This window comes from Sphaerodactylus townsendi, linkage group LG02, assembly GCF_021028975.2.
Source record: "Sphaerodactylus townsendi isolate TG3544 linkage group LG02, MPM_Stown_v2.3, whole genome shotgun sequence".
NCBI lineage: Eukaryota > Metazoa > Chordata > Lepidosauria > Squamata > Sphaerodactylidae > Sphaerodactylus > Sphaerodactylus townsendi.
Genome location: NC_059426.1, coordinates 129,311,303 through 129,328,199, shown reverse-complemented (window position 1 = coordinate 129,328,199; position 16,897 = coordinate 129,311,303). Strand labels below are relative to the sequence as shown.

Genomic DNA, 16,897 nt, shown 5'->3' with positions numbered 1-16,897 from the left:
AAGCACTTACATAATGACACACATAAAATAGCTTACAACTGAAATTAACTCACTTAAGAAACTTATAAAAAGATAACATTTTCATAGGAAAAGACTCAAATTATTACTTCCTGCTAACCTTGAAATACACCAAGTTTTCTCCTTCTCTTTCATCATCCAAACCCAACTTATTCCTTACATTCTTTACATTTATAAACTTTAGTAAGAAGAAAAAAACCACATAACTTATCCTATTAACCATATAGCAATTAAATTAAATGCTGCTATAATTTATAAAGCCTTTACATTCCTTCCTCTTATCCACAAACTCTAAAATAGGATGCCATACTTTTGTTCTTAATTAAAGAAGATAGATTATCATTCACTGAGTATTCCAGTAAGGTATTCAACCAGTCTTCAATTGATGGCACTATTTCAGACCTCCAGTTCTTGGCAATCAGCACTCTCGCAGCTGTGATCATATACAATAACAGATTTTTATATTTCAGAGTATTTCTTTTCTTTTTACACATAATATTTAATAGAAATACCTCTTTACTGAGACCTAAGTTGATGTTCAAGATTTTCCCCATATCATCATGAAAGTCTGTCCAAAATTGTTTGATCTTCCTACAACCCCGCCAAATATGCTTGTATGATCCCTCCTCATAATGACATCTCCAACATTTATTTGAATTTGTCTTATATATTTTCGCCAACTTTACTGGGCATAAGTGCCATCTGAAGAACATCTCAGACCAATTTCCCCTTAAATTTATATTTTGTGTAAATTTCAAGTCTTTCCATAGATTATCCCATTCATCCAGATCAATATTTCATCCTAGCTTCTGTGCCCAAATAATATTGTTTTTATTTCTGTTTCAGACTCTTTTTTAGTAATATTCTGTATACTCTTTTTATCATGTACTAGTGGGGCCCAGCCACGCATTGCTGTGGCTTATTGTGGTGAAATGGGAAAGGAATAGTAGCAGCAAATCAATTGCAGAGGCCAGCAGTACGTGCTCATGCAAACACGTAGCCTGATACTGTGCAATGTCATTGATGTGTGTGCCCGCATTCCTTGGGAGGGGGGAATGGAAAGGCACACCTCCCACACATCTAGGCTGGCTGGTCATGATCCTTTACCTGGGAGTAAGTTCGGTTGGTGGCAACGGGTGTCGCTTCTGAGGAAACCCTCTGAGGGGCGCGAAGCAGCCATTCAAAGTATGTCACGGTTGCTGTACCGAGCTTACTCCTGAGTAACGTGTGCCTGGTTTTCTTAACTGTAACCGCAGTATTCAGGGAATCTAGGGTGCCTGGCCCCTCCCTCCCATCCCTTGCATGCCACCCCTCACTGTCTCCCCTCTCTCACTTCTCTTTCCTTGCATGCCTCCTCTTCCGTCCCTTTCCTCTCCCTCCCTCTTCCCTTGCATTCCACCCCTCCCTCTCCCTCCCTTCCCTCATGTGCATGTGTGTGTATGTGTTTCACCTCCACTCCAGTTACTGCCTATGTACTGTTTCCACTGCTCATATCTGGCCATTTGAGTGAACATTCTAAGCAGCACAAACATTCTAAGGGTGACAGTTACACACAGGCAGCTGCATGTCCTTCACCATGGAGCGCCAGGAAAAAGGCATTTTACCTGGACCAGGTGTGAAATTTCAGGTATGTGAACATCTAAAAACACTCTCGCCTGGCTGACTATAGTGGCTGGGAATTTTCAGAGGAATTGGCCCAGCAGTTACTGAGGTATACTGTCATCAACAAAAACACTGTTAGCTTTTTATATAGATAGATAGATTTATCGTCTTTAAACAGAGCGTCCCATAAATCACACTTACTTAGTGCAAAACCTACCTTTGCATCTTGTATAAAGTTGTCCCTCATTTGGAAGTAATGAAACCACTGACATTGTTGTCTTTCTATCATCACTTCTCCTCTTTCCTTAATCTTGCAATGGTTATTAGAATCCGTTACTATATCTCTATACCTCACAAATTTGTGGCTTATTATATTTGGTCTTAATGATACCGCTTCTTATGGGGACATCCACCATGGTGTTTTAATTAATGTCGATTTTTATAGTCCTCCCACACTAACCTTAAAGCCTTTTTTCTGCACAAAAAAGGGGATAGAGACTTACTTTAAAAAAATGACAGCTGTGAATTCAGAAAACCTGATGCTTTGTTACATTAATATGTTACTGAACTGCTGATTAAAAACAACAACAACTCCCCAGCAGTGGGTGGAGGAAAGGGCCATTGCAGGGACAGTGGCAAGGAAAATGGCTGATGTGGGCAAAATGGGGAAAGTGTAAGGTTTCCCAACCACACCAGAGCCAGTCAGGTTTTCCTGGCATCTTACTGAAACTTCCAAAGCTGGTTTGAGAAAGATCAGATAAAAGGCAGGGAGTCTAGAAGGTACACAAATACACCATGATGTTGGGGGAATGCAGAGAAAAAAAACGTTTCTCAACAGCATCAAACCCTAAGCAAATAACCTACGTGGAAACAGCTCAGTGATGAAATGTTGGGGAGACAGTGTTGCCATCGGGGGTAAGGCCTTCACCCTCTGCTCTGCTCCTGCCCTCCAGTCTAGTGAAGTTTAAAGGGAGACTGCCTCCTTGAAGGAAAGAAGTGCCTGGGGCACAGCCTGCTGCTATCAGGGTAGAGTTTTTACAGCCTGCTCTGTCCCCCTTTCCCTTCCCTCCACTGTAAGACTGTAGGCTGCTATGGGGCAGTTGCAGCTATTCCATAGTCTAGCTTTCCAGGTTATAGAATTTGTTGGCTGTATTGGAAAATTCTCTGTTGGACATAGGCTTCTGCCACACAGCTTAGGTAAGCCTCTCAAAGTATTCTGGAAAGGGGGGCAATTTTTCTGATAAAGTAGGTCTAGGGGAAAATTCCTTATTCTCTTAGGTTTAGCCCCTTCACCTTGGTTCCCCTCTAAGCTGCCCGGCTCCTCTGTCAGGGCAGCAATAGCTTTTGTAGAGTTTGAATTTTTTCAGGCTAAACTAAGGGGTGTATGGGGCACCATGGGGGGAAGGGGGGGTGATTTTCTGCCCCCAGGAGCACACCTGGTGCAACACGCCGCCCCCCCCCCCCCCACTACTGCTCTGTGGACTCCTGATTGGGTCCTGTTGAGGAAGCCTTTCCAGCTGCCTTAGTGGGCTAGCACTGACAATGCCTTCTATGGGCGGCAAAACCCTCTTCCGAGCCTGATAGTTCTGGAAATGTTCTAAGTGACTTATGTAGAAAAGGCCAAAATTGTGTAACACCAAGTCATAGTTAGTTATAGTTTCTTCCAGGACTGCTATACTAGAAAGATTATGTTGATGCTATTGTAGGTACAAAGCTAGCTGGTTGAGCTAAAGTGGGCAAACAAGACTATGCTAATTTAGTAACAGTTTTAAACAGAGATAATTTATTTCCATTTTCTGAGAGCCAGTGGGGTGTAGTGGTTAAACCAGGTGAACTCTAATCTGGAGAACTGAGTTTGATTCCCCACTCTTCCACATGAGTGATTAACTGGATTTTTCCCTGCTCCTACACATGAAGCCTGCTTGGTGGCCTTGGGCTAGACACAGTTCTTCAAAACGCTCTCAGTCCCACTTACCTCACAAGGTGTCTGCTGTGAGGACAGAAAGGGAAAAGAAGTTTGTAAGCCACCTTGAGACTCCTTACAGGAGAGAAAGTCGGGATATAAATCCAAACTCTTCTTCTTCAACTCAGCTCGTTCCACAAAAACCCAAAGTTTTCTATCATATTTGAATTTACCTTCTAAAATCCCAAAGAAAGTTAGATTTCTCCATCTTAGTTTAATTTCTCCTTCTTAGTTTCAAATTTCTTGTATCACATTCTCTAACCACAATCAGATCATGCAGTTAATAAGTGAACAATTAGTTTCGCCTAAATCCTCCGGCATTACTGAGGTCAGGTACTCTCTGCATAACATGAGGCTGCAGGTATACCTCTTCACACCTGAGAGCTCCCACAAACAAACAGTTGTGTCTTTGTGGATAGTGAAAACTTAAAAGGAAAGGAACAAGCCAGAGGAGTTTCTTAAAGATTCCTGAAAAAATTCAGGACCCCAAATTCAAGAAAAGAAATGTAATGCTTGATAGAAATATTAATAAGTTCCAAGTGACATCACAAAGATAAAGCCATAAAACATTCCAAATGAACTTGGGGGTATTCCCAAAGAAAGCAGAATTCGAGATGCAACCTTATCATTAAAAGGATTACACCCTGTTGAATTCAGAACCTATCTGTGAGTGAAAATAGAAATCAGAATTGTGTCCAACAGTCATACTCACTGTCACCATGTTAAAAGTGGTGTTGCTGAGATCCCTGGAGAACAAGGATGACTATAATCCTATACACTTAACTAAGAGTAAGCCCACTTTAATAAAGCTGGGGCATGTTTCTGAATAAATATGCATTGGAACTCACAGCAAACAATACAAATTAGGGTTGCCAACTCCAGTTTGGGAAATGTCTGAGTGTAGTGAGCCCTTCGGGGAGGGCGGTTTATAAATACAATTAATAATAATAATAATAATAATAATAATAATAATAATAATAATAATAATAATAATAATAATAATAATAATAATAATAATAATAATAATAGTGGAGTTTATGGAGAGGAGGAATCTCAGTAAAGTATGCCAGAGTCCACCCTTCAAAGCTGCCATTCTCTGCAGAGGAACTGGTCTCTGTAGCCTGAGAATCAGTTGTCATTCTAGGACAGGGGTAGGGAACCTGTGGCTCTCCAGATGTTCAGGAACTACAATTCCCATCAGCCTCTGTCAGCATGGCCAATTGGCCATGCTGGTAGGGGCTGATGGGAATTGTAGTTCCTGAACATCTGGAGAGCCGCAGGTTCCCTACCCCTGTTCTAGGACATAGGTGTCAAACTCGCAGCCCTCCAGATGTTATGGATGCATCATGCTGGCAGGGGATGATGGGAACTGCAGTCCATGACATCTGGAGGGCCGCGAATTTGACACCTGTGTTCTAGGAGATCTCTCGGCCCTACCTGCAGGCTGGAAATCTTGTTGCTGTTAGCAATGTAAAAGTTCCAGTGGAATGGTGAGAATTTTTTTGGAAGGAGAGCACTTCTGTAGGGATGTACTAAAAGGAATGACAGAATTGCCCATTGGAAACAATGGGGGAGGCTGGAAGGCCTAATTGAAATAATGGGAACTAGGAATGTCAACTTGCATGAGCGCCATTGAAATGCATCACAGCACAAAAACAGTAGCAAAGAAAATGCAGAATGGATTTCAGCTAAGGTCTCTGGGCCCATATAGACTGATACTGGATTGACAGCCCTGGGAAACAGAATCTGTGCTCTAGCAGTGGAATGACACGTCCCACACTGGATCGATCACCCCAGGAAATAGCATCTCATGTCTGCAACTACAATGACAGCCCCTGGGAACAGAATCTAAGGCCTGGGACTGGAATGACAGGTAACACACTGGAATTACTGCCCAAAGAACAGAACCTCTGCTCTGGCACTGGAATGACAGGTCACACACTGCTCTGGCACTGGAATGACAGGTCACACACTGCTCTGGCACTGGAATGACAGGTCACAGACTAGACTGACAGCCCTTGGGAACAGACTCTGAATTAAATTTTCCAGCACAACATCTGCAAACTTTTTGGATACCACAGTGTATGTAACTCAAATGGATAAATTAGCTATCAGACCATACAATGGAACCTCGGTTTTTGCTGGTACTCTGTCTGGCGATGCTCGGCGAAAACCGAAACCGGCAAAAACCGAAGCTACGCCGTTTGTGCATGCGCTACACAAACGGCGTAGCAAATTTACGCAAAAGCGTAAATTTACGCAAATGGCATAGCTTAAAATGGAGGAGCCCAGCAAAAACGGAGGTAAAAAACCGGCAAAAACCAAAACCCGCGAAAAACGAAGGCAACAATTACCGAGGTTCCGCTGTATATGAAACCCACAGATAAAAACATCACTATATTACATATTCTTAACTGATCACCTCTCAGAGCCCTTCGGGGATAGAGCGGGATATAAATAATAAATAAATAAATATAGTTTCCATCTAGATTTTGAATTGTTCTTAATGACTTCTTTAAAAACACTCCTTTGGCCCTAGCTGCTACCACATTCAAAGGATGTCCACTGTCTGACCAAAGGTATGCTGTGGCCATCCATTCTTAGTTGGTTCCACCTCTAGCAGTCATTTTGTGTCTGCATCCACCACACTGTGTCAAAATTACAAAGGCGCCTACAGGGTCAAAAAGATTTGGGATCCCTGGCCTACGGGATGGGATTTTTAATAGACTGTATTGTGTGTACGTGGTCAACAGAGTTGGCAAAAGTGTGCAAGGAACAGAGGCAGCGTGTGACACACAGATTCTGTTCCCTGGGGCTGTCATTCTGGTCTGCGACCTGTCATTCCAGTGCCAGAGCACAGATTCCATCCCCTGGGATTGTCATTCCAGTAAGCGACCAGTCATTCCAGTCCCAGAGAAGGGATTCTATTCCCAGGACTATCATTCTGGTATGGGACCTATCATTCCAGTCCCTGAGCATAGATTCTGTTACCATGGCCTGTCATTCCAGTCCCAGAGCATTCATTTCAGACCTATAATTCCAGTTCCAGATAAGAGATTGTGTTGGGGGGGAGGAGAAGGCTGTCATTCCAGTCCCAGAGCATAGATTCTGTTCCTCAGAGCTGTCAGTCCAGTATCAGAGTAGTCTATGTGGGCCCAGAGACTTTCACTGAAATCCGTTCCACATTTTCTTTGCTACCTTTTTTGTGCTATAATGTATTTCAATGGAGTCCACGCAAATGAATTGGCATTCCTGGTTCCTATTACTTCAAATAGGCCTTCCAGCCTCCCTCATTGTTTCCAAAGGGTAATCCTGTCATTCCTTTTAATAATCTCCTTCTATGGAATATTTTGGACCACCGGACCATAAACTTTGCCTTAACATCCACGGAAGGAGGGAGAAAACTAAGCAATATTGCTAAATCGCAAATTGCTGGCTAATTCTGAATCAATGCCTGTTCAGAAAAGAGAGTCAGTTGATCCCTCTCCTATCAGAAACTCACTGATTTTCCAGGGCTGGAGCTTTCTCAGACTGCGACCACTGCATTAATTCTGGGCTGTAAGCCTTTTTCTTTCCCCCACGAGCAGAAGCAAGCTTGAGCTGTGTACATTAAAGAAGTCCGCCCCCTCGCAGCTTGCCCGCCTGCGGATCCCACGACGCACGAAGCGTGCGTAGGCAGAGAACATGCATACTTCAGGCCCCCGGGGCATTAAAAACCTCCCAGACACCCCTTTGGGGGGGGGGGGGGGAAGAGTGAAAAAACAGCAGCAGCAAAAGTCAACTTTGTAAGAGTGAGAAAGTGCGGGGTTCACGTCTCGGCCCAGACACGGCAACCCTTTTGCTCCGTGTGTATGTATGTACACACCACTGGGAAGCAGCCGCTCTCTTGTAACTCTTCCACATGCGCACACCACGACGACCCGGGGTTGCGTGTGCGAGCGTGTGAGAGCTTGCACAGCAGCCCGCAATATCCCTCCGCGGTTGTGGTGCGCGTGTACGGCTCTCGCAACTCTCAGGGAATGAGCAAGCGAGTTGAGAAGACCGGGAACTATTTTCATCCCACTGGCTTCCATGTGGGAGTTCAGCCCTTGGGGGAAGGGGGATCGTTGTCTTTCCCCTCCGTTGGGTGTCACCGGACGCGAGAATCCCGGGATCCTGAAGGCAAATTCAAGGCTTCCCTGGAAAGCATTTTTGCAAGGCGATAAACTCTCTTTCCGAGTTCCTTTAACTTTGGCTTTCAGTATTATGACTGCTGAATCTCCTTGTACGGCCAAAGATTCTCTGTCAGCTGCATGAGAGGAGAGAGTTTGCCGGATGCCCCAGGGGGGGGAAGCCATAGTTTCTCCCATACGCAAACTGTTGTTGCCATAACTGAATATAGTTTACTGTGCAAACGAAGGAGAATTCCTGAGACAGTGAAGGGGAGGACACTCTCTTTGAGCTAGTTGATATGTAAGCATGTCCGTCAGCCCAGTAAGCAAAGAAACCGGCCAGGAACTAGGCTATTGTGTTCCTCCGAGGTACTTACTTAGAGTGAAGCGGCTTAAGAGCGCGGCTGGGCGACAGGAAGAGCGATTTCTCTCGCCCCTCCCTGCCCATGGGAGTTGTGCATAGAAACTTGAGGGTCTGGGACAAGGCTTCCCAATTGCTAATCTCGGGTCTCCTTTCCTTTCCTTTCCCTCAAGACTGCGAGCGGCGGAAGCAGCTTGAAGTCAACGCTTCCGCCTCATTTTCCTGCACTGTGGGACACTGCTGCGCCCGGCGAGAATGGGGCGCTGCTACTGAACGAGTTGGCCCCCTTTGGAGACGGGGTGGGGGTCTCCTTCCTCCTCCTTGTCTTGTTTTTCCCCCGCCACGGACCGTGACGCAGCCACCCTCCCCCTGCTAACCTCCGGGCCGCTTGCAAGCTCCCCTCCCTCCTCCTCCTTTTCACCTTCCCTCCTCCCTCTTCCTCTCCGCCCGCGGCTGAATTAGTTCCCACTCCTCTCCGTGTGGCTCGGGCTCCCTTCTGGGGCAGGAGAGGTGGGGTTTTTTTTCTCTTTGCGCGGGCCTCTTTTCTTCGGGTTCCGCGGAGGCTGCTTGTGTCTGGAGGAATTTCTGTGGCTGGTCTTTTCCTTCCTGCCCCGGAGCGTGGAAAGGGAGAGAATTTGCTGAAGAAAGAAGGAGGAGGAGAAGGAGACGGAGGGGGGGAAGGGAAGGGAAAGAAGGCGAAGGCCACTGTGAGCTGTTGTAGGAGATGTGGGGCTCTCGGTGCAGCTGCAGCGCAAGGACACCACCGCGGAGCTGGGCTGCAGCTGAGAGCCTCTCCTAGTCGCCAGCAGCCGAACGGAAGAAGAGCGAAGGTGCGATTGCCGCCAAGAAGCCTGCAAGCCAACTCTCGGACCGACACGATAGCTTCGTTTTTTCTGGGGGGAGGGAGAAGAAAACTGCTGCTTTCGGGGCACCCCGAGGACCGAGGCCGTTCTGGCGGAAGGGTGTGTAGTGGGGGCAGATCTGGGGTTTAACAATGGTGAGGTTTCTGTTGAGCTCCTGCTGCGCCCTGGCTGCGTCGGTGCTCCTCCATCTCCAGCTCGGATCACGGTGAGGAAAAAATGAGCGAAGAGACGGCGAATTCTAACCACGAGTAAGTCCGCTTTCCCGCTTGGGTTCCTGGGGCTGGACAGAGTTGCGTCCCCTTTGCTTTGGGTCCCCTCCCTCTCCCCCCCCCCCCCCCCGGTTAGTTGCCCTGCTGTCGGTTCCGCGGATCGTTCGCTTACCTGTCTGTGTATTTAGTGCTGTGATTCTCCGTACGTAAACATGCAAGAAGACATTCTTTCATGAAAATCGGTTTGAGGTTGGTGGTGAATGGGCACTGCAGGTCCTGTTCAGCAGTATGTTGGGGAGACGGCGAGTTGAATTCCCCCATCGTGTAGTGTACTCTGTTCCCTTAGTATGCTACATTCCCCCGGAATTAAGCAACCTTTCGTTTGTATCTTTTATATAAAGATAGTGTGTGGAAGCTTCATCCTGTAGGAAACTGCTCCTGAATTTTAATTGGATGAGTCAAGACAGTGTAAATACAGTATTAAACCTTCTCCCAAAGCTTTTTTTTTTAATGAGCTGTTAAGACTTCTTTTAAATTGTGGAGGGAATGAAGAGGAGATTTTAATATTTTTAATGTGTTTAGCTTGGATGAAATCCATACAGGGCATACGTTTTTGCATCTATAGGCTTCGAAATACTTGTGAAAATGGAGTCCAGGAACTCGCATGTGTGCTGTTTTTGAAGTGTGTTAGTCTTGTTCTGAAATCTGCAATTTCGTCTAAAGAATGAAGAATGTCGTTTCGAGTGACTCTTGCATCCTGCCCTGTCAGAGGTTGTTCTTTTCTGCAGAATGAGTTGCAAATTAATCACTTCACAGGCATAGCTTGCAATAGTTGTGACTAACTCATATTAAGAAAGCAGTCTTAAGGTGGAATTAGTGTACAACAATCATTTTAATGGCTTCCAATTAATAAACTTGTATGGTAAGCGCAAATTCCTGTTTGCGTGGGGAAGGGGTCACTTGTCTCTTGTATATGTTCCTACAAATAAACCTGCAATTCCTTCAGAAGGGTCAGTTAAAAAAATCAAGCTTCATTTAAAAAAATTCTCTTTCCTAATCCAGGATCACATAATAATAACAACAGGGACAAATTCTGTAAGGCAATATGTAAAGTACAAAGCCTTGCACGGAGCTAGTTGGTCGGTGAACTGCTGCAGTACCCATGGAACTGAGAAAGAAACAGCCGCCATATTTCCTTTTTTGTGAATCGCTCTAATTTGCATATCACAGTCTTCATTCATAAAAAAATAATTAAACCTTCACTACCTTTGACATTCGGTTGGACCTTATTTGCAAGGTGCGGAAATTTTGCACAACAGACTGAAGAGTACAGAAAATTCAAAAGATTTTTTTCTGAATTATTGTATCAAGAAACTCTGTTCCCTGCTTGTTGACACTGTTATGTGGGAAATATCGGCTGGGGAAGTGCTGAGAGCACGTGATCTACTCCATTCATAAAATACCTGGCTGGCCATTCACAGTGCAATACACTGTGTCTACATGGAGCAACTTTCAGATTAGACTGGTTCTATGAAGAAAGATACAGGCTTGTGTCAGGGCACGTGCAGAAGCACCATCTTGCTGGCTAACGAAGGAACAGTGGTGCTTTTTAAATGAAAATTGGGAATCATTACTTAAGTATAAAATGTCTCAATTGCTAGTTTCATTTTTGTAATCAGGCACATCAGAGGCCAGTGTTTATAAAACATATCTTAGGAAAGCAATTAAAAAGGGTTATAGGAGTGGATTGCCTTGCAATTTAAAAACAGAAATAATTTGCACTATTGTGCAGTTTTACAGCCTTTTGCTTCAAATTGTCAGTGTTTCTTGACTCATTCAGGTGAGAAAATGTTGATAACCTTACCAAGTAGACTTACTTTTGAAAGAAAGAGACCAATCTTTAAGACCTACACTTTCATTTTGTGTTGTTGGATCTGTCAGTAGGAAAATATTCTGTTAATCACAAAAAGCATACTGAATTTCCTTACTGGTATAGTGTTCTTTGCCAGTGTTTGAATGTCTGTAGGTTGTTGGGCCTTCTGCTTACAAATGTGGGGGAAGCAGTTAATTATGCTTTTGGATAAAGATGAACTAGGAATTAGTGGACATTCCACAAAATGTCAGTAGCATAAACATTAATAATATCTGCTTGTGGTGTATTAGGTGTTTCTTATATTCAAATTATTATTTTTTTGATTTTTTTCATACTTTATACTAATTTTAATAAAGAACATGTTAAAATACCTTTCCATTTTCTTGTAGTGGTCTCCATTCCCTTGCCAAATGTAATTAGTCTGATCACATTTTGAAGTTTTCATCTTCTTGCTAATGAAGAAATGATTCTACATTCTGTGTGGAGTTAACCTAGATTTTTCTTATGAAGTGACTGTAGTAAGAAATACGCAATTGCTAGTAGTACCATCTGTGATTAAAATGTAGCCTTCTACTGAAATGCAGTTATTAGTCATTCTAATTATGAACAGTTTGTGCATTGTTTTACTCTTCAAATCTCTTCCCATTCTAGCAAATTGTCTTATGCAGGGTACTATTTGTCACTAAAATCTACATCTTGGCAGTTGAAGTTAATGAGCGGATGCAGTCCAAATGGAAGACATGTTGAGGGTTTGGGTTTTTTGCATGTGTCATGCAAAAAGCAACTTGCAATTTTTTTCCTAGTTTTTCTCTTTGGAAAGGTGTAGGCCAATAGTTGTTTTTTTGTTTAATCCATTTATGCAGCTCAGTTGTTGCCATTTAAAAATTCTTAGCAAAATAGGAAATTACTTAATTGTGTTATCCATTCAGTCTGTCAGAAAAGATGCTTATTTTTCAAATGGTCTACACATTGATGTATGCATTAGCAGATATTTGCAATTTTTCTGATGTACTCCTGCCAGGTTTCTCCTGCCCTCTCCCCTTTTAATATCCTGAGCTTTGGACAATTGTACATTTTTAAATTGTTTGGTTAGAGGGTCAAAGAAGAATATTTGGTTTGTATAACTCACTTTTCTTTACCTTGAGTCTGAAAGCCCTTTACAATCACCTCCCTTCCTACTCCCAGCAAGCACCTTGTGAGAAAGTTCTGAGAGAACTGTAACGAGCCCAAGGTCACCCAGCAGGCTTCTTGTGGAGGAGCAAGTAAAACTCCAGATTAGACTCCACCACTGATGTGGAGGAATGGAGAATCAAACCTGGTTCTCCAGATTAGATTCTGTCAGTCTTAACCACTACACAGGCTCTCAGTACTGTGATCCAATTATTAAGTTGAAATTGTCATATTGTATATCTGTATGATGATGCAGATTGGTTTTGGATTTAAAAAACACCTTAATTTACGCCATTTTGTAAGGCTGCTTTCTTGCAAAGTAAATATTTTAAGTCCTAATCTAAGAGAAGTAATGGCAGTTCTTCAGACTGTCTTGTCTTGTACAGCTCTAAAGAACTCTACTATATGCAGATCCAAATCTACTTAATAAACCACCTGCAATTTATGTCCGTGTGCAAGTTTTTACTTGGGCATCTGTTACGACTTGTGCTATTTCCATGACAAATAAGATTCCACCTAAAGATAGAGTTCCTTTAAATAAATAAAATTAAAGCAGTTGTATTACCCTATATGCTGAATATAGTTTTAGCCCAGATATTATTCCTAAAAATATTTTATTGCTAGAGAGAAATAAGACCTTTAGTAAAAATTTTCTCAGTTCAGATCTTACTTAGCCCTTCAGATTCTAATTGGTGAGAGAATGGGTTGGATCTCAGCTCTTCTCATTACCGTGAATAGTAGACAGCTAGTGAACCAAGATACCTTCCCCTTGTTTTGAATGCAGGATTGCTCCCTAGGGCTGCATCATGGAACCTGCTAGAAGGCAGGGTCTGTTACCCAGAGGCAGAAATGAATGGTATTGTCTAGCTGTTGTGAAGTAATTGAAGAGGGAATGTATGAGCCTCGGGCCTACTCTTAGTCTAGTCACTGGGAGGATGCCTTCATATATATTGGTGGTTTGCTGCCAGGGCTACTTTCTGGGTCATGATCTTACATTCGGATTGACATAAATTTAGCATTTCAGAATGAACATTTAATTCTGATTTTGTTGACTAGCCAGTATTTCTTCTTGAGTATATGTGTCTGCGATTCTTGTAACAACAATGAAAATGTTACTTTGTGTGCATTTGCTGAAAAATCCAGTCTGTAATGCTGCAAATGCTCATTGCTGATGATGCTATATTGGAATATATATATTTAGATGAAAATAGCTGTATTAAATCTCACTTATATTCAAAATAAATATCTCCATTTACCCTCTTTAAGATTATTCTCATGAATAGAATGTAGTGTGTAGAATTATTGAAGGTGTATGCACCGTTTAATGTAACATATGTAAATTGCATGTAATATGTGCAGTTGAGTGAAGCACACTGATGCTTCATTTGCATAGTTCATAGATAAAACCATTTGTCAATGTGTGTTCCTAACATCCAAAATGTAGCTAACTACAAGAGCTACAAATATACATATTTTACTGAAACCACTTTAATTTCATCAGTTGGCTCTCATTTTTGTTTGTAAAAATACAGGTGGTTAAAGGAAAAACTTAGTGCAATCCTGTGGACATTTATTCCAGTCTGAGCCCATTGAAATGATTAAGTTCCTACAGAATTTTCTCTGTTGAAATCTATAGATTTCCATGAGCTTTAGAGTGGAGTAACTCTGCATAGGATTTGCCCTGTAAAACATGTATGGTCGCTACCACATTTCTGCAACTAATGCAGGACAAGCACAACAGTGTATTGAGGGAGCTCTCTTTGCCTAGTAAATTACAACATAAAATTGCAAACAGAGAGAACTCATCAGGAGAGGACAAGCAGGGAAATGGTATCGAAGAATGACGTAAAGTAAAGAGTGCAATGTGAAATAAGACTTGAGATGGTTGGTAAGGGCACATTAAGATTTCTGCAAGGCATCATAACTTAATTTGACCAAAAAAGAATGCAGGAAGTCATTTGCTGTCTTTAAAAGAATGTGATATCAATACGGTACAAATGTTGGCCCAGATTCTCTGAAATTAGTGAAATTTACATGCAGGGTTAAGTGCTCACAGGATGTTTTTGTTTGTGGGTGCTTAGAATTAGTTTGAATTTTCAAATTTTGGCCTATTGAAGCCCTAAATAAAATGTACTCAGTGTTCTGTGCTTGTGCTGTGTAGAAATGATAATGTGTCATTATACAGTGTGTCATTATAGAATTTATATAAGGTGGTAAGAAATGCATAAGGCATTCAGTGTTGACAGACTCTCGAGTACACAGTGACCTGCCCGTATGGTGCTGCTGTGTAAGAAATGGATTTTGGACATGAATTGTCTATGGAAGCAGTGTCTGAAACCTGACTTAAAAAAAAGACCTCAATCATATGATATCCCTGTGTATAAACATTTGATTCCAACTTCTGATCCAGTCCTGTAAAAGGCATGTGCTGCTGCTGTTCTACTTCGTATTCCATCTTGCATGGAGCCTAGAGTGGACTCCCACGTATATTGGAGCTTTGCAATTGGTAGTCCTGGAGTGCCTTGAAATCTTCTTTGCTCTGTTGTGACCAAAAAGTGTGAATCAAGCACAGGGTGACATTTTCAAAGTCTCCTGACCCCTGCTGCTTGATTCCCATTGTGTGCTGGGAGTGCTACTTATGATGCTTCAGTGGTAGGGGCTTTTTAATACTTTTCATTTTTTTTGAACATCTGAAAAGCAGTCTTGGATGAATGAGGAAGAAGCTACATTTACCCTTTTTCAGGTGCTCAATTGGCAACATTTTACAGGTATAATAAAAAAGTAAGTGTAATTTTTAAATTTTTAGAACCAGTATGGTGTAGAGGTTAGCATAGTGACTCAAGCACGCGCTCCTACTTATGCCCTAGAAACTGGGTAATCTTGGGCTAGTCATTTGCATTCAACCTAGCCTACCTTATTGTTGAAAGAATATAATGGAGGGGCAAATAACCTTTAAAGTCATTTTGGATCACCAGAGACAACAAAATAGGAACACAGATAGAAAAAAAATAATGGTATTTATTTGTAACATTCACCTTTGTAACATTTGTAACATTCATCAGTCTTTGCTGATGGATTGTAGTCCCTGCATATCTCTATGAGTTTTTTAAAAAACTTTTTAGTCCATGTGTTTTCTTGCAGGTGTAGTCATCCCATAAGCCATTTCAGCAGCTCCAAGTCTTTGTGAAAGCCCTGTATGGTCATAGAATAGAATCACAGAATCATGTTTTCAATGGTCAATTGAAAACAACTGTAAAAACAACTTCAGGGCTGTAAACTGGGGTACAGCGTTTTAAGGTAATTAAAAATACACTATATGAAAATTCCAGCACATGTAGGCCTTCCAGAATCTGTAACTGTTTTTCTAACAGTATAATCCTAAGGAAAATTGCTCTAGTCTAGGCCCATTGAAATGAATGGACATAGAATTAAGTAACTCTCCTTAGGATTGTACTGTAAATTGTGGCTGTTGTGAAGAAACCAGTAAGGCTTTTATATATTTAACCTTCTTATTCCAATCTCTGAAATTCTGGTGGATTTAGCATTTTTAAACAGGACACTTAGAAATACAGTTTTGAGCCTATCCTAAAATGCAAAATGGATATAATATTAGATTTGAATCACTTAGGTCTTGAGTTCAACTTCTCATTAAGCCATCCTTATCACCATGGTTTGTTTGGGATAAAATGTGGGGAAACCTCAAATGCACTGTTCTGTGGCAAGATATGAATGTAAGAAACAAAATATATGAAAGTTGTATATTAGACAGATGTTGACGATGTGACAACATTAAAAGTAGAAACGATCCAAATTTGGGGGGGTTAATTTAAACAAAACGAATAGTTTAAAAATGTTCTAGTCGTCTAAGAGAAATCATTGTGAAATATTGCTGTAAGGATCATGTTAATCAACTGTGTACCTTCCAAATAGCAAGCTTTAGTGGAGGGATACCTGTAGATGTCTTTCACTGGGGCTCTTAGCTTGTGTTATTGAATAGAATTGATGTTCCACTCTGTCCCTCCTGCCAAATCAAATGTAGTATCTGCATTATGTTGCCAACTAAATTTTTTGCCTTAGGCTCCTTCCGCACATGCAGAATAGTACACTTTCAAACTGCTTTCAGTGCTCTTTGAAGCTGTGCGGAATAGCAAAACCCACTTGCAAACAGTTGTGAAAGTGGTTTGAAAACACATTATTCTGTGTGTGCGGAAGGGGCCTATGTCTCATTACATTATTTATTTAATCTCTGCACATGAAGGAGCTGGAAAAGATTTTTACATGTAAAGATGTGTAGCTGGAAACCAAGATCAAGATAATTTGTACCAAAGTATTCTCCATTACTATGTGTGGGTGTGAAAATTGGACGATGAAGAAAGCTGACAGGAAGAAAGTTGATTCATTTGAAATGTGTTGGAGGGGAGTTTTACAGATACTGTGGAAAGCCAAAAAATACAAAAACAATGAGTTCTAGATCACATCAAGGCTGAACTCACCCTAGAAGCTCAAATGGGTTAAATGAGGCTATCATACTTTGGTCATGTTATAAGATGACAAAAGTCACTGGAAAAGAAAATAATGCTTGGAAAAGTTGAAGGCCATGGGAAAAGGCCTAACTTGAGACAGATAGACTCAGTCAAAGGGACCATGGCCCTCAGTTTGCAAAACTTGACTGTTAATGATGGGATGA

The 16,897-nt window shown here is 41.9% G+C and overlaps 1 protein-coding gene across 1 annotated transcript in view; it reads left to right on the top strand.

The window, feature by feature from the left end:
- Positions 1-8,159: 8,159 nt before the first annotated feature.
- Positions 8,160-16,897, top strand: part of SPRED1 (sprouty related EVH1 domain containing 1) — a 96,253-nt gene continuing 87,515 nt past the window's right edge. Inside the window, exon 1 of the mRNA XM_048484364.1 lies at positions 8,160-9,206. Within this exon, the coding sequence (XP_048340321.1) occupies positions 9,175-9,206 (32 nt within the window). The 5' untranslated portion in view covers positions 8,160-9,174. The remainder of the gene's footprint in view (positions 9,207-16,897) is intronic.